Below are 27,326 nucleotides of genomic sequence, written 5' to 3'. Positions count from 1 at the left end.
GATCCAAGAGACAAAATTGACTGGTAAATCTGAAGAGGTAGGAGCTTGAAGAAACAGTTGTCTAGTGATTTTAGGGATATTGAAGGTCAGGGAGAGAAAATTCACGAGTGGAGAATCTAAGAATACATATATTTTTTTAAAAAACTGGAAAATTCAGAATCTTTTATTTAGTTTCAAATGTCAGCTGCAAAGTTGTATTAACAGCATCTGGCAGTGCCAAGACCTATGTGTTGTAGTTGAATGAGGTCATTCAACATGTGTCAGCTGTGTGGGGTGACTGCCAAGAAGACCCACGTGCTGAGATGATGTGTGGCATTAGGCACAAACCTGGCGGCACAGAGCATTCACCCAAAAGTGTCACCCTTCTTAATTGAAATATGCAAGTTAGTACCCAAATCAATCAATCAATCACTGCTGTCAAGTTGATTCTGACTCATGAGGATCCCATGTGCGACAGAGCAGAACTTCCGGGTAGGGCTTTCTTCCATAGCAATGTTGAGAGGAAGGGTTGAATCATCAACCTTCAGGCTAGAAGTCAAGCACAAACCATTGTACAAGATAGTGCAGACATAGGAAGGTGGAGAGAATTGCTAACCAGTATGTCAGCTTCACTGTGACCTATGTCCGGGGTAATTTGGAAATCGTGCAGATTGAGAGGGCAGTCATGTGGAGGGTTAAAGGAAGCAGAGTACTGAGCCTAGACCAGAGGACACTCGGAGAGACCTCTAATCTATCCTCATGGATTCTCGGCATAATGTTGTGGAATAGCTGGGACAGTGTGTCACCGGAGTGCAGAATAAGGACAATGGATTTAACCACAGCAAAGGCGGTCCTGAGGCAATATAGGAAGAACAAATTTCTGCTTGCCAAAGCTGTTTGAGAGGGAGTGAGAGTGTTGTCCTTGTATTCAACCAGCTGCCATCGTATTGACTCCAACCATGGCACCCCCATGTGTGCCAGAGGGGAAGTGTGCTTCTGGGCAGTTCCAATGATGGGTTTTCCAGAAGTTGGGAACCTCCAGTGGCATAGTGGATATGCATGAGGCAGCTAAGCTCAGAGTCAGCAGTTCAAAATCACCAGCCACTCCAAGAGAGAAAGATAAGACTTCCTACTCCCATTAAGAGTTACTGTCTCAGAAAGCCACAGGGGCAGTTCTACCCCGTTCTATGGGGTCATTGGAAGTTGCAGTAGACTAGATGGCAGTGAGCTTGGATTGGGTTGGTTTTTCGAGTTGGCCTCTGAGTAGACTCATCCCTATGACCTTTCAGTTTGTAACCAAGCATGCTGACCACTCTGTCACAAGAGGTGTGCAAATGAAGGTGGAGAGAGGTTGGAGAAGTCAGGAGACAATGATAAATCTTGTCTAATCTCAACTGCATCCTGAACCAACTCTGCAACTCTGGTCAAATTATTTAACCTCTCTGAACTTCAGTTTTCTCATCTGTAAATGAATTATGGCAGACCTCAGGCAGTGCCCAAGCATCCTTCCACTTCGAAGTTTCTGATCTTTGCTAAGGTTCACTGCCCTTGGCTTCTTGGTCAGCATGAAGCCCTCCAGGCTTACAGGGCAGGTTCCAGCATGAGTTGTATGTCCCAGCCATGCTCCCCATTGTGTGTGAAATGTGCCTTTCAGTGGGACAGGAGTCCTCTAGCAGCGTACTGTGGGTATGGCCGCGCTGACCTCCATACAGGACTCGCTTGCTTCGCCATCTAATTCAAACCAGCTGACATCAGGGGGAGTGCCTTTCACAAAACCTTTGATAGGCATTTTACCTCTTATGCAAAACATACTTGGTTTCCAAGTGTGTGCTTCATGCCTAGGTTGCTGGAAAGACCTGACAGACTTCTCGCAGTCAATTCTCCTCGGTGGCACATTTGCTCAGAAGTTTTGAAATTCTCTTCACTTTATGCCATGTCATATTTCCAAACACGGACACCAATCTCCTCACCCAAGTCAAGGGTACTTAAAATTGCTGTGACGGCTGTATCCCTGCATTCTGCTAGCTTCACATCCCAGTCTGAGGAGGCTGAGGCTTTTATTGATGGAATGAGGTCTTTGTTTATAGAACATGCCCAGCGGGGCTCCAGGAGCTCATGCTGCATATACATCTTGGCTTTAAATGGAAAGCATACCTCTCTGCCTGTGGATGTCTTTGGAAAGATCACAAAAAGCATTTTCAATTTTGCTTTCTTAAAGATTCTGCCTGCAGGCATTCACTTATCTTATAAAGTACACTATTATGTTAACTTATAATCTACTATGTGGTTGATTTGTTCTCGGCAAATGCGTAGCTATCATCAGTGTTTGTTTTCCACAAAGGTAAAATCCTAAGAGCAAATCTGCCTCCCAGGGATTGGTTTTGTACATTTCTTGTAAGAAGACATCTGGAAGGCTGTTTTTCTGCCTGTCCTTTGCAAAGTGCGAAGCCGTTCTTTTGAGACTTGGGTCAGCTGCCATCCCCGACAATTCCTTCTCCAACATTCTCCCCCATTCCACGCTGGTTCAGGTGCCCGCCTTCCTGTTTCTAACACACACACACTCTCTCTCTCTCTCTCTCTCTCTCTCTCTCTCTCTCTCTCTCTCTCTCTCTCTCTCTCTCTCTCTCTTCTCTCGCTCTCTCTCTTCTCCCCCCCACCCCGTGTCTCACAGCAGATGTCATACTCCATCGGTATCTCCTGTTTTGGAATTTCTGCCACTGCACTTCTCTTCTAAGAAGGAAAGTCCCATATTTCACAGTGTCTTTGATGCAAAGTACTCAAAACTTCAGTGCCGTTGAGTCAATTCCGACTTGTCGTGACCCTGTAGGCAGAGTAGAATCGCCCCTTTGGGTTTCTGAGACCATAAACAGTCATGGGAGCAGACAGCCTCATCTTTCTCCTGCTGAGCTCCTGGTAGATTGAAATCCCTGGCCTTGCTGCTAGCAGTGTAATGCCTAGCCCCCTCTGCCACCAGAGCTCCTTGCTGTGTATAAAGGTCTGTAACATTTATATAGCATTACATCTGCTGTCATAAATATGAGTAACACTTAACTAACATTCCATGTGTTATGTATGTTTTATATATGTTGGAGATATTATGGATGCAGTTCCAGACCACTGCAGTAAAACAAAGGCACGTGCATTTTCAGGTTTCCCGGTGCATATAAAAGGGATATTTACACTACACTGTAGTCTATTAAGGGTGTGATGGCATTATGAAACTTTGAACTATGGTGGGAATGGACAAAATATGAATATACAAGAAGCGAGCACACCCTGGTGCAACAAGAACTCCGATGGACTTGCTCCACCCAGAGTTGCCCCAGGCCCTTCACTTACAACCGCTGCATCATCTGCAGAGTGCTACCAAGTGAGGCATGCCCATACCAGAAACCACCCAAGGTGACTGGGAGCCGAACCGATGTGACCCCACGTGTGTCAGAGTAGAAACTGTGCTGCTTGGGGTTTACAATGGCGACATTTTCAAAAAGAGAGGGTCACACTCTTCTGCAGCAGCTCTGGGTGGACTCAAAGTGCTAATTTTTCCATTAACAGCTGGGCACATTATGGATTAATCCAATCAGGATCTCCATGATACCTACAATGTAATATAAAGCCCAAACCAAGCCTACTAATTCCTACCCATAATTCAAAATTCACCTCCATCAAGTCAGTGCCTATAGGACAGGGTAGAACCACTGTGGGTTTCTGAGAGTCCATTTCCTAGATACCCGTGTAGGATTTCTGAGACGGGACACATTTACAGGAGCTGGCAGGAAGTCTATGCTTCTTCCCATGGAGAGGCTGATGAATCTGAAGTGCTGACCTTGCATTTAACTGTCCAATGCCTTAGCCACAGTGCCACCAGAGCTGCTTACTGTTTTATGTATATATCCTTATATAATATACATGGAATATTGATTCACTAATGTTGTATCTAATTGCTACCATTCTTTGAGAAATCTCCAAGTTCTAGACACTAGGCTAAACTTGTTTTTTTCAATCTCACCTAGTCCTCATAGGAACTTTAAAGGGCAAATATGACTGTACTAATTTTATAGATCTGATAAATGAAGCTTAGGAAGAGTAATATAATTTCTGTACACACACAGGGGAGTACAGGGGAGACCTAGAATTTGACTTCAGGGGTTTAAGAGGGCATATGTGGACTCTGAACACATCGAAAATGAGAAAAAGCCTGAATTTAATAATTCATGAATTTAATTGCCATTATAAAAGAGCATGACTGGTTAATTCCAATTAAAGATCAAAAACCAAAAAAATCAAACCCACAGCCAGTGAGTCCATGTGGATGCATAGTGTGACCTTCTAGGATAGAGTAGCACTGCTCCATGAATTTCCCAGGCCCTAGAGCAGTGGTTCTTAACCTTCCTAATGCCGGACCCTTTCATACAGTTCCTCATGTTGTAGTGACCCCCCAACCATAACATTATTTTCATTGTTAATTCATAACTGTAATATTGTTACTGTTAGGAATCGGGCAACCCCTGTGGCAGGTTTGTTCGACCCCCAAAGGGGTCGCGACCCACAGGTTGAGAACCGCTGCTCTAGATCGTTACAAGAGCAGACAGCCTCCTCTTTCTCCCACAGAGCAGCTGGTGGGTTTGAACCACTGGCTTTGTTTTTAGCAGCCTAAGGCTTAGCCTCCACCAGGGAGAATCATCTGAGAAACAGCCTCTCCCTCATGAACTTCTAATCAACAGAATGCCCTCGTGTGCCCTGTGGCTTCCCCGTGGAGTGAGAGAAACTATTACATGTTCCAAGACCCCCTCCAACCCATGATTGCCCTGCAAGTCTGGGGCCAGGCCTCAAACACTCAGAAGTTTGGGTCTTGAGGTTCCCTCTGGGCCTGAGGTAAAAGGGGAAGGACATTGGAACCCTACTTCCTCAACTCCGCTTCCAGCCGGGGTTGTTGCTGGCCATCCACTGCCCCATGCCCAGGCCTGACAACTGGCTGTCTGCCCCTTTCCTGGTTCCAGGCCCCAGCTCTAGTAACTGGGCGGACCCCTATTGTGCCTCTCTAGCCTGAGTCCCAGCTTAGCTGCGGGTCTGTCATCTTTGGACCTGAGACTTCACCTTGTTGTTGCCAAGCCTCAGTGCCTCGACTTCCTCACTCCAATCCATGGACTAGTCTGTCCCCAAAACTGCACCCTGTGAGCTGTGGACAGTCCCTGGTGCTCTCCACTCACCTTGGAAACAACAATTGCAGTCAAATCAATGCCACTTTGTGGTTACGCCGTGTATTCGAATCCAACTGCTCAATAGGTTTCCTCAATAGGGTACAGAAGCAGATGGTCAGGCCTTCCCTCTGCACTGTCACTGGGCGAGTTTGGACGCCAACTCTTCAGGCGTGAGTGGCATCTGCTGTTCACATTCCCTGCTAACCTGTTGGTTAGGAAGCCCTCACCCTAGGACAGTTCTACCATTGGCTTGATTACCTCCTTTCTCCTCTTATTATTCTCCTGGACCAGACTTGCTCCCAGTGTAGACAACTTCTCTCTACCCGTCAGTCCCTGGCCAGCGTCCATGCCCACAGCTGGCCTAGTTATAACCAACCCTGGCTATAATGGGCCCCATTGTCTTCCTTTCAAATGGGATCACATTCTAACCTCAAATGGGAGTTGCTTCCCTGAGGCATTGACTGGAAAGGCAGAAAAGGAGCAAGGCATTGATGGGGCAGCAGACAGAGCATGCAGGATGGCCTCGTCCCTGAGGTTGATCTTCAGGGACAGACCATCACTTCAGGCAGGATAAGGTCAAAACGGACTGGCCTGGCCCGTTAGGCCTGACCTCCTCACCCTCTCAGTACACCCAGGGAACACCTGCACGAGCTCACCCTGCCCTAGGCACAGGAAGGGCCCAGGCTGAACCCTGCTGGTGGCCCTCAGAGCCCCTGCTCGGGCGTCTCACTTCTTTACTGAGCTTGGTGGCCATCCTTAAGCCCCTCCTGCAGACTGTGAGGAATTCCCTTTGGGAAGCTTTATACAGTTCCCTCTGTTACTGCCTCACGGGAGAAAAGAGTGGAGAATCTGATTCGGTAAAGATTACAGCCCAGAACACCGCGTGGGGGGCCGTGGGGGATCTCTGCCATCACCCCAGCGGCACCCAACAGCAACATGAGCCAGCAAACAGAACTCCCGCCCTGTTCATTGTCGGAAAGCCAATGGGAAGGAAGCATTGTGCTCAGCGGTGGTGGTACCGAGCAGGGTTAGAGGGGAAATAAGTAGCCCTTCCTGTGTTGAAGAGCAGGGTTTAAAGCAAGTTTTTCAGTGTAAGCATTCTCCCCGCTTTCCCTGGGAGGGATTGTCACTCATTACCCCTGAACACCCGAGAGCAGCTTGCCTTTCACCTTGGTCATCCTGGGCATGTGCAGTCCTCAGACGCTCAGAGCTGGCGCATCCACTTCTCTGAGTTAGTATGCAATAGGCTTTGTGCTCGTTGGGAAAACAACAGCCATCTGTTCATTTTTTATCAAAAATAATGTGTTCTTGAACATTAAAAAAGAAAAAGTCAATTATCCCATACTTTCTGTACTTGAATCCTTTGGGGAGGAGAGGAGAGAAGAGAAGAGAGAGAGAGGAAAGAAGAGACTGGTTACACTCAGTGCCATTGTCTCTCCATGTTGACATCTAGGTCCTCTTGCTGGATCTATTCGCTAACTTTTTGTCTGAAGTGTAGGGCCTTTTACCCTCATCTCTAATGACGTATTTATTTGTATGCTTGTTTGCCCTTCTGAGAGAAAAGGTTTTTTTTAATATATATAAATCACATTTTGGGGGCTCTTGTAACTCTTATAACAATTCATATAGCAATTGTACCAAGCACATTTGTACATATGTTGCCATCATCATTTTCAAAACATTTTCTTTCTACTTAAGCCCTTGGTATCAGCTCCATTTTTTCTCTCCCTCCTCCACCCTTGTGAGCCCTCGATAAATTATAAATTATTACTTTCATATCTTCCACCTTCCATTCTCTCCCTTCACCCAGTCTTGTCCAACTAAAAGAGAATGTAAGACCCAGGCCTTGAGTCCCATACATGGTACAACAGCTGCTTATTATAATTCACTGGGCTCGTGTTTCAGGGTTTGCAATCCTGAGCAGCTTCAGCCCTAAATCATCCCGAGTTGGCAAATAATAGGAAGGACCGGGCCAGAAATGAAACAGACGAATCAATCCTCTGTATGAAATGAGATTAAATAAAAACACAAGCATGCCAATGATCCCATTGCCAATACTTCCATTTCTAATATATTCGCCTTGCAAGCCAGTATGTTATTTCAATGATGACAACATGGAAAGCTATTCTTTTCTGGAACTTCTCCGTTGGACCTGGCATCCAGATCGGCAGGATAAATCTTGATATCCCCCCCCGCCCTTTTCACAGTGGAGTACATTTTTAGTGGTGGCAGGTATCAGGGGAAGCATCCAGAGTGGAAACGTTGGCATGTGGAAGGGATGTGCCTAAATTTGGACCAGAGCCTGTGTTCTAGGTCTGGCTCTTCCGGGCGTTAGCCTTATAATGTGGGCGCTTTCACTTAACTCTCTCCTCTCCATTTCTGGATCTTTCAAACGAGGGAGAGCGAGCCTCTGGGATGTTATGAAGATTAAAATGAGTAGCCCAATTGGAGGCTGGTCACTGATTTCCAAACATTCGTGTCTTCTGTATGACAGTTTGTTTTGAGCAGTTGTTTTGGAGACCAGCAGCACAGAGTACAGGAGTCCTGGAATGCTAGTGCCCAGGCCATCGGCAGATGCCATCTTACAAAGGACTAAACTAAGAACTATAATAAGTAATAGGCTAAGTTCCTAGAGTCTCACCGTGCCTACTATATAGATACATGAGGGGGCACCCCCCAAAAATAAATAAAACCTGGAATTGTGCTGGCTGAACAGAGCTTTCGTAGTATTTGCATTTTTCCCACTAGGCAAACATTGAGCCTCTCTGTGGCATTGTGTGGGAAGGGTCTCTCTGGTCACAGTGCATTTTTCATAAAAGCAGTTTCACTCAAAGCTCGTTTTTTTGTGATGGTCGATTTACGAGAACAACGTGCGGCTGTGAAGTTTTGTTTCCTGTTCAGGGAAAGTGCTGCAGAAACTGTCGTGATGTTGAACACGGCTTACAAGGACCGCGCTATGGGAAAACCCAAGTGCACGAGGGTTTTCTTATTTCAAGAAAGGTGGAATGTCAGTTGATGACAAACCTTTGTTTGGACATCCCACCAACTTCCCAAATGGACAAAAATGTCGACTCAGTGCATGAGGAGTTTGTTCTACCAGGTCAGACTGTTAATCAAGCTTTCTATTTAGAGGTGTGGAAAAGATGGTGTAACAGTGTGTTCCACAAAAAGGCCAAATTTGTGGCAGATGAGGGACTGGTTTTGCCACCACGACAATGCACCTGCTCACATAGCCCTCTCATTGTGCCAGTTTTTGACCAAAAAGCCCACATGCCTCTCTTGCCTTACTCACCTGACCTCATTCCATGAGACTTCTTTGTGTTTCTGTTCATGCAGAGGCATGAAAGGACAGTGATTTGACAACACCCAAGAGGTGAAGCAAGACATAAGGGTGGTGCTGTCAGCCATTCAAACAGACGAGTTTGAAAAATGTTTCCAAGAATAGAATTGCAGATTTGACAGATGCATTAAGTGTAATGAAGAGTACTTGAAGGTGATAAGGTTATTTTGTAAAAAAAAATTAAATACACAGCTTTGATAAAAAAATTTCTATTTAAAAAAATCTTACCATAGTAAATGAAGGGGGAAGTGCAGAGTGGAGACCCAAGGCCCATTTGTCGGCCGCTGGAGATCCCCTCATAGAGGGGTTTAGGAGAGGAGATGGGTCAGTCAGGGTGTGATATAGTACCAATGAAGAACACAGCTTTCCTCCAGATCCTGGATGCTTCCTCCCCCCAACTGCCATGATCCGAATTCTACCTTGCAAGTCTGGATAGAGCAGAGGATGTACATTGGTGCAGATAGGAGCTGGAGGCACAGGGAATCCAGGGCGGATGATACCTTCAGGACCAGGGGTGTGAGGGACAAAACTGGGAGAGTAGAGGGTGAGTGGGTTGGAAAGAGGGAACCAATTACAAGGATCTACATGTGACCTCCTCCCTGGGGGACAGACAACAGAAAAGGGGTGAAGGGGACGCCGGACAGGGCAAGATATGACAAAATAATAATTTATAAATTATCAAGGGTGCATGAGGAAGGGGGAGTGGGGAGGGAGGGGGAAAAAGAGGACTTGATGCAAAGGTCTTAAGTGGAGAGCAAATGCTTTGAAAATGATGAGGGCAAAGAGTGTACAGATGTGCTTTATACAATTGATGTATGTATGGATTGTGATAAGAGTTGCATGAGTCCCTAATAAAATGTTTTTTAAAAATTCCATTTTAGGTGGTACCCCTTTGTGTAGGTATCTATAAGTATATAGAGTATTTTTCTTGTAAGTAAAAATACAAAACATTCCTTTTGTGAAGAGTAGTAGTAACTACTGACACTATAAAGTTAAATGGATTTTCTAATAATAGTGCAGCAGTCCACTCAGGGACCCGGTAGAGTCAGAAGTCTCAGGTGGCTGGAGGGATGTCATAGACGTGTCCCCAGGTGGGAAATACCTTAGTGGGCCTTCAGCATGCTCTGGAGTGTCTTAATAAATAAAAGGTGAGGGCCCCCTCCTTCTGTCTCTGGGCTTAGCTGACCTTTCAGCCCAGGTCAGTAATTCATGAGACCAGGCACAGCCTTAGGCAGAGCCTGCAGGTTAGATTTCCAAAGGGAGCCTGGGAGATAAAGGGAGAAGGGGAAATACGTAGGGTGAGGAATGGGAACAAAAGAGGGACGTGGCAGGACACCATGAAGACTCCTTGTGACATGGGTGCTACTGTCTGCCCGCCAGGGAGCAGTGCCACACGCCAGCGAGGAGGATCTGCCTTTGTCAAGAGGAAAGCCACCTCTGGAGAGGGGTCCCCACAGAGCTGCCTTTGGAATATAGCCCATTGTTTAGCAGCTCTGGTGGTGCCTGGTCGGAGCTCTATCACTAACAGAGTTGGTGGCTCGAACTCCCCAGCAGCTATGCAGGAGAAAGACCCAGCCATCCTTCCCAGAAAGATGGCAGTCAAGAAAACTTGATGGGCAGTACCACCCTGCCACCTGGGTTCCTCATCCATCAGAGTCCAGTTGAGGGCACTTAACTATGAACAGCCCTTAGAAAACTCCATTCAGACTCACTGCCTTGGAGAAGAGTCTGACTCATCGTACATTTAGAAAACCAAAGCCACAGTAGCAACAAGGAAACAGGTGCTGCCATCACCTGTGAAGTCACTTGCTTCATCACCATCCCAACAAAACAATTCAGAGCGTAGGCTGAAAGAGCCATCTTTGTTGACACCTTTGGATTGTGAGTTGTGTTTTGATACAACCTGGTTATTTGTGGATGGGATTATAGGAAGAGAGTATGATTATTCAATAATATTCAGAAATGTTTAGAGCTACCTATAATCACCGAGCCATGGTAGGTAATTATAACCACTCTTTGTTGTTGTCTTCCTCCTGGGGGAAGCAGATCAGGTGCGAGTGAAGGCCGCGTTATAAAATAGATACATCTAAATTGAACCTAGGTCACTTAAGGCTATTTTGATAAAACCAAGTTTTATCACTGAGAGGTAAATGACATTCTCCCCACCCTCTGGGTCATAAGGCTGTATAAACGACACAGCAATATGAAGAAACAGAAAACGCATCCGCCATAATGTCACCAAGGAAATTTGGCGGCACTGGTGGCTCAGCCCTCAGCTACTAAGAGAAGTGCCAGTGGTTGGAAGCCACCCGTCCCACCCCCACTGCAAGAAAGAAAGGGGTGAATATCTGTTCCTGCCTGCAGTGATCCCCGCCCGCTGCCAACCCCATACGACAGAGTAGAACTGACCCTTTGGGTGTGTGAAGCTGTGAATCTTATGGAAGCAGAATCTTTCTCCCGAGGAACTGCTTGGTAGTTCTAAACTGCCGACCTTGCAGTTAGCAGCCCCCGGCAACCAAGTATGCCACTTGGAAACTCTTTGGAGCATTTCTACTCTGTTTTCTAGTGTCGTTCTAAGTCAGTCTGGTTTTATACTTCTAGATTCTGTGTTCACAGGAGCCCCTGGTACTGTAGTGGGTTATGCTTTGGGCCGCTCACCTCCAGGTCTGCAGTTTGAAACCACCAGCAGCTCACCAGCAGGAAGACAAGGCTTACTAACCCCGTAACGAGCTACAGCCTCAGAAACGCACAGGGCAGTTGGACCCTGTCCTTAGGGCCGCTAAGAGTAGACATGGACTGGATGGCGGGAGTGTGAGAGCTTGATGCTGCATTCTGTTTGTAGTGTTAATGTCTTAAGTTACATAATTTCCTTTATGAGTGATTTTAGGTTCCTCCTTGACTTTCCGTGTAACCTTGTCGAGGAACGTACCATAATGCTTCCTCTTACGCCAAGTGAAGGTTCAGGGTGGGTGTGGGGGCGAGAAGAAAGCGTCATGTCAAATAATCTTTAAAGAAAAAAATAAAGATCCTCCAGCCAAAACTTTATCTTGTATGCTTTACAGACTCCATCTGTGTGCCCGGCTTTGATCCAAGCCTCAACATGATGACTGGGATCACCCCCATTAACCCAATGATACCAGGCCTCGGGCTGGTGCCACCCCCGCCACCAACGGAGGTGGCCGTCCTCAAAGAAATCATCCACTGCAAGAGCTGCACCCTTTTCCCGCAGAACCCAAGTAAGTTGCGCCTGGGAGAAAGGTTTGTTCATCGCTATATATATGTGCCCTAAAAAATGTATACATGGCGTCACATTTATTTCCTGTTATGACCCTGAATTCTCTTCGTTGAGACAGAGTGTGACATCCTTCAACAGAAGGCCTTCACCTCGAGGCTAGGGCAGCCACATGGGGATGTAGGGACCTTGTGTGAGTTGTTCCATCCATGGCAGCCTAGTGTTGGCTGTCAAACATGGTGACAGCCTTTTATGGTCACCAATGTGGGAGCAAAACTAGATTAAAAAGTGAATTACTTTAGCTGCGAGCAATTGGAGGCGGGGGGCGGGGGGTGACGTTCAGGAAGAGGGTGAGCCTGCATCTTAGAGTTTCTGGACCAGATTTTATGTGGTGGAAGGAAATGTACATTTGATGAAGTAAATGGGCCAGACTTTTTTTTTTTTTAATTTAGCCTCAGCTACTAAGTTTATGGGCTTCTATAGCTAGGGATTTTATTTTATTTTTATCCACATTAATCAGTGCTTTCTATTTTAAGTGGACTTTTCAGGCAATTGCTTTGGTAATCTACATATAAACTAGGTAACGTGTTGTGACAGTGTTCTGTTTATCTTTTCACACAACCTCTCCCAAATTTGTTAGCTCATTTCAATAATAACGAATAAAAAATAATCAAAGGAGCGAGAAAGAGAAGCTGGGTGTGCGTCTGTGCTTTTCAGGCTGTTACCCAGCCAGCTAAGTGCTGCGCCTGCAACGAGGTTGCGCTTCTTGTGTTCTGCCTTGCCGCTCCGCTGTCTGGCTACAAGACAAAGCAGATAACCAGCCGGGGCTTTTCATCATGTTGTCATTTCATCATGTTTTGTACTTTGTGAAGTTTTCTTCTCACCCCCCTCTCCCCCATTTGCTGGGCGTCTGTAGCATGAGGCGAAAAGAAATTATGCTAACATTTGCTTTATCTTTGTTCACGGACAAGCCTAGCTACTCTGTAGAAGTAAAGGTGGTTGGGAGGGGGAGGGGGCGGGGGCGGGGGTGGGAGGAACCTAAACACAAGACAGCCAGAAGGAAATGGGAGCGAGTGTGTAGATGCATCCTTCCATCGCTAGTCGGGAAAAGTTAGACTGCAAGCTTTACTTTGACCAATGAACCAGGGAAAAAACAACAGAGAGCAAAGAGCAAATAAATAAAAGACAAAACCCTTCTGTTTTGTGCTTATTAGATCTTCCACCTCCTTCCACAAGAGAGCGACCTCCTGGGTGTAAGACTGTGTTTGTCGGAGGATTACCAGAAAATGCTACTGAGGAAATTATTCAAGAAGTCTTTGAGCAGTGCGGGGATATCACAGCCATTCGGAAAAGCAAGAAGAATTTTTGTCACATTCGCTTTGCAGAGGAATTCATGGTTGATAAAGCCATTTACCTCTCTGGTACTTTGCATTACATAAGGCTTTTTTTTAACGCATTTTGCTATATTTTGTGATGTTAATAGGAGCGTATGCCCCTTTGCCTCAGTGCACACAATGAGGTCCACTCGGTTGGGCTGAAAGGAGGGGTCCTGCAGGTGTCCCTGGTTGCCAGTGGCTCTGCACTCAGTCTGTGAATTTGCCTTGCCTCTGGTGCACTTCCTCACCCCCCCCCAGTCCCTAGGAATGCCGCCTAGTTTCTAATTAATATTCTCGAGTGCTTATGAGAGGAAAAGCAGTCTGATGAGTACTGAGGACCATTGTTACTATTGGATGCCATCCTCCAGGGGAATAAAGTACCCTCTCGGGATCATTTCAGCCTCTCAGAACTATGGATTCCCTTCTTAGCCCCTCCGGGTCCAGGTCCCAAAGCAAGAGCAGTTCCCTGTGGTTTCCAACTGCTTTCTCAGCGCACTGCCCATGGGCGCCTGCACCAAGCTTGGCAGAGCTGCCATCGTGGTGGGGGAACCGTGCGGTGCGGACATGGGGACTGAATGCTGCTTTCCAGTCTGCGCAAGTTGGAGCAAAAGGATGGGGTCTGTCAACAAAGCCTGTGCCAAATCTCAGAATTACGGGGGCCGGCCCTGACACGGGCTTGAGCAGGGGGTATTTTTAGATTCAACTCATTACCATTCCCTCGCACACTCCATCGCCATCTTTCAGTCTGTCACTCTTGCTGCGCATTACCTTCCTGTTCCTGAGGCAGCACTAATGGGGGAAGGTAGGGAAACAATAGGAGGAAAACTCAAGAAACAACTCTACACCCTGTCTCCAGGCTTTCCCAGCTCCTGCTGTCAGTCTTGGAGCCTGGATGCTAGCCTAACCCTCCAGAGGCTCTCCCGAGCTAGATCAGGAGGCCCGGGAACTTTAAAATGGTACCTTCCAGCAGACCTTGCCAAGTGGGGAGGAAGGAAGGAACACCGAGACACATTCCAAAATGGAGACGGGGAACCAAGCAGAGTGAGAACAGCGTGCAGGACGCAGATGCCACGCCTCCCCTTCACTTTGTCCCCAGCCAGGGCATCCACACAGCCAGTGAGGAAATGGCGGTGTGGTGTAGCAGACCCGGGACAAGGGCCTTAACCAACTTCATTCAGGCCCTCCATTCTCTCATCCGTACAAGAAAAAATGGCAACTGCCTGCCTACCTTGTGGGTAGTGGTGAGGAATAAAAGCAATGCTAGATGGTGAAGTGTTTACTCGGTAGACAGTCTCAGCAAGCTCAATGCCATCGAGTGGATGCCGCCTCGGTGACACTATGGGACAGGGTAGAACTGCCTCTAAGTTTCTGGGACTGTATTTACAGGCATGGAAAGCACCTTCTTTCTCCTGAGCTGTGGCTGGTGGTCTCAAACTGCCCACCTTACAGGTAGCAGCTCAACAGAACAGGACCCACTTAGTTCCCGATTTCAACCCACATCGTCTGCTGCTGCTTGTGTCTTAGGAACCCTGCTCAGGCCCTTGGATCTATCCCTAAAATGGTGATTAGATACCCCCCTGATGAAATGACGCAGGCTGAGTAGATGAAAGACACTTTTCATCATGAACTCAACCCTTTTTGTACCTTCCAGAACCCCCTATAAGGCAGTCCCACGGTTAGACATTTGGAAAGTGCTCGCCCCTCCCCAGATAGCGCCTTGCATTGCCCCTGAGCAGGAGAACTGAACAGCAAAGGCCTGCTCTCGGCCTGCCTGCCTGCCAGGGTGCAGGACGGTCTCCTGCCCCAGCCTTGGGCTCGGCTACCCAACCAGGCTGATGGCATCCGTCCGTCCAGAGCAGCTCTGAAAGGCTGACGAATTGGGAGGCAGGCAGGCAGGCAGGCAGGAAGGCTGCCCCTCTTGTGTTGAGATCCTGCAAGCCAAGCCCAGCTGTGAGGCCTGGCTAATTTTAGGACCCCTTTCACATTTGAAAGCAAACTAATTTTAGACACAGCCTCATCTTTTTAAGGCCCTAATGATGATGTTTTGGTGAAAAGAGAAGGTGCCTTTGGGACCAGAAATGTTTGAGAAGGGAGTCTGTATGGGAGCAGGGAGAGGTGGTTGGCCAGTTGGGACAGCTGGCAAGGGTGAAGCATCCTTGCTGCTTGCTCAGCACAGATCACTGGGGCCTGCTGACTCGCTGAGCATCCATGGCCCGCAAGCAAGGCTCCTCTTGCTCTGACCTTAACTGCGGTGTTGATGGGCAATTGCTGTGCCTTTCTGTCTTTTAGAGAACACAGCCGAGACCTTGGGCATTCGAGAAGGGTTTGGTGGCACAGTGGAAATCAGTGGGGAGATGGGTATCTTATTTGTAACTTTCAAAGGTGGGAAGTACCCCCTTGGGGAGAATGCAGCCTCGCCAGGGGGTCTCAGCTGAGCTGTAACCCCCAATGCTCAGCTAATCCACTGAAACCTGCCGTGAGATCTTGAACATCAGCGCAGGGCGGCAGAACCTAGAGTTCCACAGATGCGTCTCGTTTGCAAAGCCCCTACACAGCCATCTTTCTTGGCAGGCCCTGCCAGCCTAGCTCCTGCTGGGACCTGAATTTATGTTCTTCAAAATCTCAGCACCCCGAGCTGAAGAAAGCAACCTCAAAGCCTCCTCGCGGCCATTTGAAGTCTGGCTAGCTCCAGTCCTATTGGTGCTGATTCCTAAAATCCACTTTCTGCTGCTAATCTTCCTGAGTTAGGTAGCTCAGAGCCAATCCCCCCCCAGAGGCCCCCAGGCCAGTGCTCCCTCTACGTGGGGGCTCCGCTAGCTTTCTTAGGGCGTATGAACTGCTTGGGGTGGAGCCGCGTGCCCGAGGATCCGCTGCAGGGCTGTGAGGAGGGATGTGGTAAGGCCTCTTGATTGAAGGTAACATATTCTCCTGTGTGCCCCAGAGGATAAGTGGAAATAAAACAGCATTGCGAAATTGCCTTTCGTAATTGGGGCTCTTGCAGCTGCCATGCGAGAATTGAGAACAGAGCTGTGTGAGTGCAGGAGACACCTTGGCATTTACTTTGTAGATCTTCTTAAAGACCATAGACGCTCTTCATTTTCAACTCTCCGCCCCCTACCATCCCCTGCCACCTCTTTCTGGAAAACAACAACAACAGGGGCTTAGGCTAAAAAGTTGCAGTCAGTTGCTTGAAAGTTTAAAATCAATGCCATTAAAGAGGTGGAGAATGGAGGTGGCGGGGGTGGGTCCAGTTTACTACTGAGCTTCCTGGGAGCCAGAGGAAAGAAGGCATTTTGCTAAGTGCCCAGAGCTGCAGATCGCCCTCTGTAGCTTACAGCAGTAGGGAGGGGGGCAGGGACTCTAAGCCTCCCTGTGGAATGTTTAGCCCCCTCTCCCCCATCTATATAGGTTTGCCTCAGTGCTTCAGGAGTCCCCTAACCAAACCTCACTGCCATCGAGTCAATGCTGACTCCTGGCCACCTATATATAGGACAGGGTAGAACTTCCCCTGTGGGTTTCGGAGACTGTCCGGGAGCAGAGCGCCTTGTCTTTTCCCTGCAGGGCAGCTGCTGCCCTCATTAGCAGCCCAATGAGCCACCAATACGCCACCAGGGCTCCACTCAGGAGTCTTTGGGTGGTGCAAATGCCCAGCACAAGCAGAGGGAGGCTGGAGGTTGAGTCCTCCCATGGGGCACCTCAGAAGAAAGGCCTGGCCATCCACTTCCTAAAGCTAAGCATTGAAACCCCTGTCATGACAGTTCTACTCTGGCACAAATGGGGGGGGACGGGGGTGTGCAACGGGTAGCAGTGGCTTTGAGTTGCGGGGACGAAGGCTAACTCTGCCCTCCCTGCACCCCGTCGTGAGGACAGTGTGTATTGTCTGTCCGCGAGCGCTCGCCGAGATGCTCCCGATGGGCCAGGAGTGGTTTGTGATCTGACCAGACTCTCTTGGTTTCAGGTTACCGGATGCGCTTGGGGTCCAGCACGGACAAAAAGGACTCGGGCCGCCTCCACGTGGACTTCGCGCAGGCCCGGGACGACTTCTACGAGTGGGAATGCAAGCAGCGGATGCGCGCGCGCGAGGAGCGGCACCGGCGCAAGCTGGAGGAGGACCGGCTGCGGCCGCCCTCGCCACCCGCCATCATGCACTACTCCGAGCACGAGGCGGCCCTCCTGGCCGAAAAGCTGAAAGGTATGTGCCCCTGCTCGTCTGGCTTTGGCTGCTGCCACACGAAAAAGGCGGCGATCCATGGATCCTCACATGACCCCGAGGCCCCTAGAATCCAAAGGATGCCTGTCATTCCTACTTGGCACAGGACTTTGCTGCCCTCCAGCACCCACACCCAATCAGAGGGTAGAAGGAACACCCAAATCCATGCCCCAAGGTCGCCTGTGGTCCGGGTGTGCAACCGACCAAGCTGGCTCACTCGAAGGAGCACTCAGCCCAGGGAGTCAAAATCAACTCCGGGCAGAGTGAGAGGCCATCACAAGGATCCCTGGCAGCAGAGTGAGTTACGAGTTGGTGACCTTGTGTGTCCACAAGTAGAACTGTATGCTCTAGCGGTTTCTCAGGCTGAATCCTTTTAGAAGTGTGTCATCAGGATTTCAGAGGGTCCTCTAGGTGGACTCAAACCTCCAACCTCACTGTTTGGTCGCTGAGCATTTTAACCATTTGCACAACAGGGACTTGAAGAGCTGGAGCTTGCAGCTGTGCCCAGCTCTCTGCAAAGCCTTACTTGGCAGTAGCAACTGCCCAGGGTTTCAGCTTGGCAACTTGGTGTCCAAGGGAGGACTGAAGACAAGGATTCCTGTCTGCAGAGATGGCGTTGAGGGGACACATCGCACCCATGGCATAATACTGCCAGCAGAAGAGACCACTTTACATTCCTTCGGATGTTTGCCGAGTCCCGCCGTACTGGCACTGTGTAGGATGGAGATATGCGAGGGGCTTAGTGGCTGCCCAGTGAAGGACAGCGATGAAGGAGGATAGGCCGCTGAAGTCAGAATGTGTGAATTCTGTCTGTCCGCCCCCCCCCGCCCCCCATTAAAGTGCTTTCCTTTGAGCAGAAGCTGCGCATTCCGCAGGCAGACGACTCCCCTAAGGTTAATGAGCACTTTGGACACGACAAGAGAGACGCTAGGGAAAGCCCCTGTCGTATTTACTGGCCCAGTGGTCGGTTTTGGCAAGTAAACAATGAAGCAGGAAAAAGCAGGGTGGCATGTTTGTCAGCCCAGAACTGCGTGATGTTGGCGGAGGTATCCATAAGGTTGTCACAGACGGGGCAGACGTTTAACCATGGGGATAAACGAAGTTTTTCCAGGAGGGGAATACTAACGAACACTCCCATCAGAGCCTCAGCCCCAGGATAAAGACCGGCCTGGAATCTGGGGAGTACCTGACACAAACTGCCCTGAGGAGTGCGGGTGCTACATGGAAATAACGGAAGGTGGACCTGGAGAACCCCACGGGGGTTGGATGGCCGGGCTTGGCAGATGCTGCCGGATTTGTGGTTTATTCCATGAGCATGGCAAAGTCATTAACGACTTCTGGTGAGAGCAAGATGGGATCGGTCCTTCCAGTGGCAGGCGACACAGTGCACAGTGTGTGTGGGAGATGTCTCCACTGCCAGGGAAGTATGAAAAGCTGCCCAACGTTCTAAGACAGGCCTGTGCCTCCAATACTCCTGTGTGGGGTTTGGACCCCCCTTTGTTGTTACTAGTTGTCAACAAGTCGGTGACCCCATGTGGGCAGAGTCGAAAGGCTCCATTGGGCTTTCAAGTCTGTGATCTTTTAGGCGCAGATAGGCAATTCGTCTGAGACACCTTTTGGTGCATTCAGTCTGGCAACCTTTCAGCCAAGAGTGCAGTGCTTAACCACGTGGACTCTGCTAGCCCCTAACCAGGCACTGTTGCAACCCGGCCAGTGGCTCGCTGATGGCTGTCCCCACAAGCGGTTTCCTAGGAGTGTGAATATCTTCAGTTGTGGCTAAACCTTGCCATAGTAGTTACACACTGAGCTATCAACTGTAAACCCTATAATGACAAGCATGACGGTTTTGTAACATTTTACTAAATTTATATATTAATATATATCGATAACTATGAAAGTAAAGAATAAAAACAAATTTTCCTGAAATTAAAAATTCAGGCGTTGTAGGGGTAAGGGGAAAAACCTTACCAGTTCAAAACCAGCAACCACCCTGTAGAAGACTGATGAGGCTCTCTAGTCCCATAAAGAGGCACTATCTCAGAACCCACAGGGGTAGCTCCACCCTGCTCTACAGGGGCACCGTGAGTCAGAATTGACTCGATGGCAGAGTTTGGTTTTAATTCGTTTTGGCTGCTCCTTAAGTAAAAAGGACAGAGTGTATGTATACATAGACATTGGCTCTCCTTTCCGCAGAGCCCGGAGACCCTTAGAAACAGTTTGAATGAGAAACGGCTAAGTTGTCGTCAAGGAAGTTTTCTGAAACAAGTTATGCTGTGCCTTACCTCCAAGCGCATCGTGCGGTATGAACATCTGATGTGCAGAGCCCAGACGGTGTTCAGTTGTGTCCACTTCCAGGACAGGCACGATCCAGCCCCTGAGGTCCGTGACCTCCGGGAGGACTCCCGCGACAATTTGGCACACGCACATGTTCCTTTAAGGAGCCAGCAGAGGAGGGGCAAGTGCCACACTTGCCTCCCCCCTTCGAGGACCGCAGATTGGGGTGTCAATTCCGTAATGCAGTCGGCAAGCCTTGCCATTTCAAAAATATATATTTATATAGATGAGTATCACTTGAGTATTCAGAAGCGGCCCCTCTGCCAAGCCCTGCGCGATCCCTCGAGGAGAGAGCAGATTGGAAATTTTAATAGATGGCAGTTACAGTAGAATGAACTAGCTGGGGATACGTTGCAGGCAAGACTCGGGTAATATCCAGCGTGACAATTTCAACCCAAGCACAGAGTTTGGAATATAGACAGCGTTTAATTGCTTAGCAAATTGGCTGCCTCCCGGAGAGGAAATCCACTCCATGCTCCTTGTAATGCTGCAAAGCCAGCCGGGAGGAGCCAGGGAAGCGCCTTCCCTGAAGACGATTTCACCGATGCGGGGCGATAAAATGTAGTCAGAGACCTGGAGGGAAAGAACCCAGTGTCAGAAAGGAAATGGAAATGCAATATGAAATTACCTAATTGGATTTGATGTTTTTTTATTCTCTCCCTCCCCTGAGAAATCTTGCTGTCTTAGGTTTAAGACAGATGCCTCCCCACACTCCCTTTCCCCGTTTTACATTGTAGTTATTGTTAGAGTTTGGGGGGGAGGGGTCTGTAAACGTCTGCCCAGCATGAAAGCAGTGCACACAGTAGCTGCTCGGTAGATGCGCTCTTTTCTTTCTCCCTTAGCTACTTGGGCCTATGAGTGCATTGCAAGTGTGCTACCATGCATGGAGGAAGTTTAGGACGGTGAGGGACACTTGGTTGTCATTCCTGAGTCTCTGCGAGCATGTGCCTGGCAAGGGAGGAAGCGGCATATGATGCTCCTGCCCTGCAGGTGCTGTGTCCAATATCAGAGAGGCGATTGTGGAGCACTCCCCGCAATGGGAAGGGCCGTGGGCATCACAGGAGTGCCGCCCCACTAGCTGGCCATCTGCAGGAGCCCCGATACCCGACCAGTGGCCACTTGGCCTCCTGAAGCCCGAAGAAGCCTCATGTTTCCAATGCATAGCATCAGACCCACCGGGCCACCCCAGTCTGTGCGTTAATACGTGTTCTATAAACAAAAAAGGGCAAAATTAGCCAGCCCCCTGCTGAGAAAAGAGACATTGTTTTGAGGCAATTCAGCTTAATGAAGACTGACTGAGAAATAACTGTTCACGGGCCCAAAGCTTATTGCGTGGCTTTGAGAAAGCAAGAAGACGCTCAATAACACCCTAATTACACTTTATTGGAAACAGTGGCACCAGGCAGATGAGATAATGAATTCTGGTGTGTCTGACACAGACCATCCACCCCTGGAGGAACCCCTGTTTGGAGTGGGAGAAGAAGAGATTGATTAGACTGTGAGGAAGGATTATTTACTAAGTCGCTGGAGATTTCTCTTGAGAAGAGCATTTAAAAGTTTTTTCGTTTACTCTTCCCCCATTCCCCTTTGGAAAGCCGCATGTAATCCTTCAGTATAAGAGAGAGTGGAATGTTTCTGAATCAGGTGAAAGTTCTGAGGAAGCTTTCCAAGCGGACCTCCTAGGAGACCCTGAGGTGTGGAGACCTAGTTCCCACAAGAGCAGGCATGGATTCCTCACAAGCAAGCTAAGCTCCAGCTGACCGGGGCGTCCTTGCCCTTTCGGAGTGAAGAGTTCACATGGGTTTCACCAGATGGGTGGCGTCGTACTCAGTCTGAGCTCGCCTTGCTTACTGGGCATGTCACCCTCCAGGCATGGTACCTTTGCAAAGCGCAGTCTGTAGGAAGGCGCTGGTGTGGGGCCAAGAGAGCAAGCGATTCCAACTGCGAAGCAGATTTTAGGCTCTGGTCTTACTACAGATTAGTAAAACAGCACAAGTTCGCCTAGCTTGCCTTGCCCATTGAGTGAGCTGGCATGGCACGGGACTCCCAAGGGTCTAGGAGTTCAGATTTGCCTACTGTGTGGCTGCCGCTAGTGGGGAGGGCCAGTGGAAGTGGCGCCAGTGTTCTGCTGAGACGGTCGTCAATATTTATGGCTTTGTGAAAGTTAAAATCGATAACGCTATGAGCCAAGTGAAGTTCCATTAGCTAAGAGCCAGATTTCCTTCTTAAGGCAAGGAGTCTAGGATGCACATTGGCCTGTCTGTGAACATGACTGGGGGGCACCCTTGACCTTCCGAGTCTCCAGATGCAGACTGTTCTTCCACACATTCTATTGGACTCCTGAGATGGGACTCATCGGTGCATTCATTTTCATATTGTCCCCTTAAGTTTCTCGTTGCTTTTTTTTTAACTGGTACTAAATCATCAGGGAAATATTGCACAATGTGTGGGTCTCATTCCTTCGAACAGTGTTGTGTATCGATTGTTTCCCGTTTAGAGACATTTGCTTCAGACAGAATTGCCTCTGCTGTGACTCTTTTAGAGAGCTGTCCCAAATGAAGCGAGGTGGTTGTTAAATTTCTCAAGTTGGTTCCAACCCAGACAGCCACCCTATGTGGGTGAAGGCAACCCTGCCCAGGCCGGCGCTATCCTCACATCTGTTCTTATGTGTGAGCCCACTGCTGCAGCCATGTGTCCATTCATGTTGTTGAGAGCCTTCCTCTTTTCCACTGCCTCCATTTTATCAAGCATGACGCCCCTCTCCGGGGACTGGTCTCTCCTGACAGCATGTCCAAAGTATGTCAGACAAAGTCTCACCTTGCCTCTGTGGAGCACTCTTGGCTGTACTTCTTCCAGGACAGATTTGCCATCTGTAGTTCTGGTGGCCTGGCTTTTATCCCATCTATAATTCTGAAATCGAGGGCCAGTTGCCTCTTAGCACACCAAGATTGAGAAGGGAGTCTCACTCCTTCAGTTCTTTTTCCTCATCACTGTCGGAACCAGTTGGATGGAAGTTGACCGTGTGCTGGGCCACTCAGCGCTGACTCTGGGCTTTCAGGTATGGCCGCCATACATTCTCTGCTAGCGAGGCGCTTGCATCACATGCTCTGGTCAAGGACACAGTGACAGTGAGTTGATGAGAGCTGCCATACCCCACAAAATGCGCATGTGACTCAGGCACTAATGAAGGGACCAGTAGCGAGATGCTAAAACTGGACCAAAGGGAAATCTGCCTTACAGTGGTTTGTGCATTCTACGGGCCCAAACTCACTTTCATTTCTGTGAGGAGGAATTATTGCCACTCCTACCTGTTTTCCATGATTTAAATGTATTTCCACAGGTTGTAAAATATCCCACCATGTCGACCATGTTCCCAGGAGAGACCAGGTTCTGGAAAGGGACACCCTATTTGGTAAAGTAGGTTAGCAGAAAGGATGTGGAGCCTCAGATTGAGGCTTTGACACAGCGGCTGCAAGAAAGGGTTCCCACATGCCAACTGTGTAGCTGGCACGGGACAGGGGCTGTCAGGGGGGGGGGGGCGCGATGAGTGTATGGGAGCAACGCTGCCTTAGGTGTGGGGAGGATAGAGGGAGGAATTCACAGTGTTCATAGTAATCCCATCAGGTTTTTTCTCTGTCCTCTCCTACCATCCTTTCCTCTTCTTTTAACGTCGATTAGCTCCCAGTCAAGCTACCTGGTTTTCACCGAGTGATTTATTCCAGTGTTTTGAAAACTAACCTGCATATAAATCACCAGTCGTTAAAAATACAGATGCTAAGTCAGGAGGGTGGGGTAAGGCTGAGTCTGCATTTCTTGTTTGTTTTATTTGGGGGAGAATTTTTTCTGACAAGCACCCATATGATGCTTTTGCTTGTGCCCTTGGAATCGCAAATTCCCACCAAGTCACGTCCAACCTTCCAGCATACAGTGAGCTTCACGGGGTTTGCTTGGCAGAAATCGCCAAGGAAGCCAATCAGGAGCCCTTTCACCCATGGCACCATGAGCTAGCTGTGAGCTTTCAATGACAGGTTAATCATTCAGTGCAGACTGTGCCCCGTCACCCAGGGCTTACTTGGTCTTTACATAAACCAAAAGCAAACCCCCCACAGCGGAGTTGATTTCAATTGAGAATGAACCTGTATAGGGTTTCCAAGAGTCTACATTTGAACAGGAGCAAACAGCCTCCTCTTACTCTGATACAGCAGCTGGTGAACTTAAACCAGCGGCCTTGTGATCCAATGTCCATTGCCAGCGCCACCAGAACTCTACCCAGAACTCCACCTACTGCCATACAGTTGATTCTGGTTTAGAGAGACCCTAATTAAGGTTTTTGAGACCGCCAATCTTTATGGGACTAGCAGCCTCATCTTCCTCCCGAGAAGTGGCTGGTAGGTTTGAACTGCTGACTTTACAATTAGCAGCCCAGCACCTAACCTATAGTGCCAGTTTCATTCTATGTGCAGAAATAATTTTGTTAATGCCTCTGATGTGAAAGGCACTTTCAGAAACATGGAGGGAAGAGAGGTAGACATGTTAACAGAATCTCAATTGACCAGAAACAAGATGAGATGCGCTTGACTTTAGGTGTGATAATCAAGGATGAGAGGTAGTAGATAATATCACTTATTCCTCTTAAACCTGAACAATGGCATTGCCTTCCCAGAATGCACATGTTAAAAGTGGGATTTTTTTGTTTGTTTGTTTAGTTATTTGATAAATTAATCAGTGCCTTAGTGTTGAAGGCTCTGCTCCTGTGTGTTGTTTTAATTCACTTTCAACTTCAGTTGCCAAAAGGCTCCTGGGCCTGAAGGGTAGGAGGAGTTACCATGCAGAACTGCCAAGAGAATGGTTCCGTTCTCCCATAGCAACAATGGTGATCGGGACAACACTCCTTAACAAGGACGGCCGATGTTCACTAGCAACTGTGGGGGCCCCCAATTTTGAGCCAGGCAAGTGGTAGCTTCTTTGTCCCAATCACGGCAAGTCTATTAGAAGTAAAATAGGATAAAATATGGGTAGACTAAAAAGGGAAACACTCAAAAGAGCGAGCAAGTAGGCGAGAGATTGAAACATGCTCTGGAAATTTGATTTTTGCATAGCTCTTCAGCACCTGGAGACTTCTCTGTAACCAGTAATTACTGTGTGCATGCTGAGTGCCGCAGCCGCAGTCTGTGGGGAGAGTGCTACAGCAGCAAAGGACACTTCTTCACAGCCAGGGATGCAGCAAAACTTCCTGGGGCAGGGGCCCTTCAGATGAATCTTGAAGGAAGGCTACCACCGAGCCAGGTGGACTGAGTGTGCAGGCGCTCAGGCCGAGTGCACAGGTCGTGCAGGGCACAGAGGCTTGGCCGTGGTGTCAGATGAAGGGGAGGACACGTCAGGGATTGAGGATGGGTTTGAGAGAAGCCGCAAATAAGGAGGTCCCTCGTCAACACTGACGGAACTCAGGTGTGACATGGGGAGGGCACTGTTTAAACAACGCAGGGCATTTTCAAAGAGCAAGCGCCTCATTGCCGCAGCTCTGCAAAGCAGCCAGCTCCGGCCCTTACTGTGGAGACACGCCTCTGCACCCCCACTCTGGGCCACGCCTGCACTTGGAGCATTGCCAACGCATGTTCGTATGTGGGATTTTTAAAGTGCATCTTGGATGGGATTTGTATGAGCACTGCTAATTTCTTTCCACGTGAGTAGTGCTAATAAGGCGGCAATCTAAAAACTGTTTAACTTCGCTTATACTGTTCTCTCGGTCATCTTTCCACAGAAGGCAGAATTAAGTTTACAGCTGGGTGTTGGAAGTGCCCACTGCCGACGTGCTCAGGTAGCCAGCTCGAGAGAGTCCTGGCTTTGGCCTAATTAATGGAAATTGAAGTCACTTCCTACATGGCAACAGATAGTGACGAGAGTTACCAGTCATGCCTAAACGACTGCTTTACAATTGAACTTGAGTGTCGGTCCATCAGTCATAACACAAGCCGGCTGCTTTCAGGAAGTTCACCTGTGAAGACGCAAGGAGGAGGTTTCACAACTAGGCACTTCTTTGAAGTGAATGGAATTCTGCCCGCCAGTGCTTGTGAAAATGCTGGCACAGCTCCTGCCTAATTAACTTTTAAATAGTGTCTGTCCATTTGCTTAATCCTAAAGATGGGGTTTCCTCTTTCAGAAAAATGATCCACTAACTCTCATTTGCCAGTGAACTTGCGCAGTAGCACTCAGGGTGAAGACCAACAAAATTTAGTCTCCAGGTCATTTGAGTAAATACAAAGTCAGGACAAGCCTGCGTGTCAGTTCAGCAGTGATCGTGAGTTCCAACGGCTGGCGTTTTCAGGTCTAGGACTCCAGCCCCTTTCTTCTGAGCTACCGTGGGGTGGACAGGAACCTCCAACCTTTCAGTTCAGCTCACTGCCTTTGAGCGATGCTGACTTACAACAACAGGGTAGAACTGCCCCTGTAGGTTTCGGAGATTGTAAGTCTTTATGGGAGTAACAAGGCTCATCTTTCTCCTATGGAGTGGCTGGTGGTTTTGAACTCTTGACCTTGCAGTTAGCAGCCCAATACATAACTACTATGCCACCAGGGCTTCCTCCAACCTTTTGATCAGCAGTGAGCATATTAACCATTTGTACCACCCAGGGCCTCCCTAGCAATGACATGTATGTTCTAGCATCTTTATGACCTGCGTGTGTACAAGCAAGGGAAGAACAACGTACCAGGAAAGACAGGTGAGCAGTGTCACATCCCCTCCTTGCCAGCTCCACAAGAATGGCCTGATGGCCTAGGGGGCTATGTGTTGTAATGGCCAAGCCCGCAGTTCGAAACCAGCAGGTACTCCACCAGAGAAAGAGGAGGCTTTCTACTGCTGTAAGAGGTGCAGTCTCAGGAAGCCCCGGCGGGGCAGGTCTACTCCTTCCTGTAGGCTCACTCTGGGTCAGAAAGGACTTGGTGGCCTTCAGTGGGAATCTGGGTATTACCTGGCTCTTGGCACAGTAAAAGGGGAAAAGATGGGTCATGAAGTCGGGGTTCTGTTTGGTTGTTGTTGCTTTTATTTTTGTAAGGGGTTGGGGAGATTTCTTCTAAGTGTTAGGTTTATTTTTGCTGTCTGCTTAGATGTCCATTCTCCTAAAACATACTGGCAGGGAGAGAGGCGGAGAGTCTGAGGGAGGCCAAATTTATTCTGACGGTAATGGTCGCAGTGGGCCTCTCACAACCATAACGCTAAATTATGAGCCTCTCTGTGGGCCGAACGGGATGAAAAGTTGTGTGATGGATTTTATCTTGTGCAAGCCACTTTGGTTCATGAAAGGAGATAAGAAACCACTACAGATGGAGTTCACAGAGGGTTGAAGTTGGGCTGGCATTCCAGTGTTGACAAAATCATGCGAGCCAGCTAGAATCCAGAGCCCGCAAAGCGTGGCAAGCAAGTGGGTGGAGGTTTGCAAGGAGATTTGAGTCTCATTCTTGAGGCGTTTTGTGAGCATCCCTCTCTAGCGGTCTGCTGTGGTTAAAGAGTGATGGTAGAGACGCCACGGAAGGCTTTGGCCCACAGCCCAGGCTGCTCCTGGGGCAGTAGGAGACGACCTGTAATGGGCCCGGCAGCAGCACATCCCTAACAAGGACCACCAGCCCCGCAGAGCTCTGCATATGCCCCACCCGCCGC

General features: G+C 48.7%; 1 protein-coding gene across 2 annotated transcripts in view; it reads left to right on the top strand.

Annotated features, from left to right (window-relative positions):
• ENOX1 (ecto-NOX disulfide-thiol exchanger 1) overlaps positions 1 to 27,326 on the top strand; it is a 483,696-nt gene that overhangs the window by 287,399 nt on the left and 168,971 nt on the right. For both annotated transcript variants that reach the window (XM_075563633.1, XM_075563632.1), the window contains 3 exons: positions 11,583 to 11,756; positions 12,967 to 13,173; positions 17,087 to 17,320. In XM_075563633.1, the coding sequence (XP_075419748.1) occupies positions 11,583 to 11,756; positions 12,967 to 13,173; positions 17,087 to 17,320 (615 nt within the window). The remainder of the gene's footprint in view (positions 1 to 11,582; positions 11,757 to 12,966; positions 13,174 to 17,086; positions 17,321 to 27,326) is intronic.

Source organism: Tenrec ecaudatus, chromosome 11, assembly GCF_050624435.1.
Source record: "Tenrec ecaudatus isolate mTenEca1 chromosome 11, mTenEca1.hap1, whole genome shotgun sequence".
NCBI classification, from domain to species: domain Eukaryota; kingdom Metazoa; phylum Chordata; class Mammalia; order Afrosoricida; family Tenrecidae; genus Tenrec; species Tenrec ecaudatus.
This window is presented reverse-complemented; position numbering and strand designations above follow the sequence as displayed.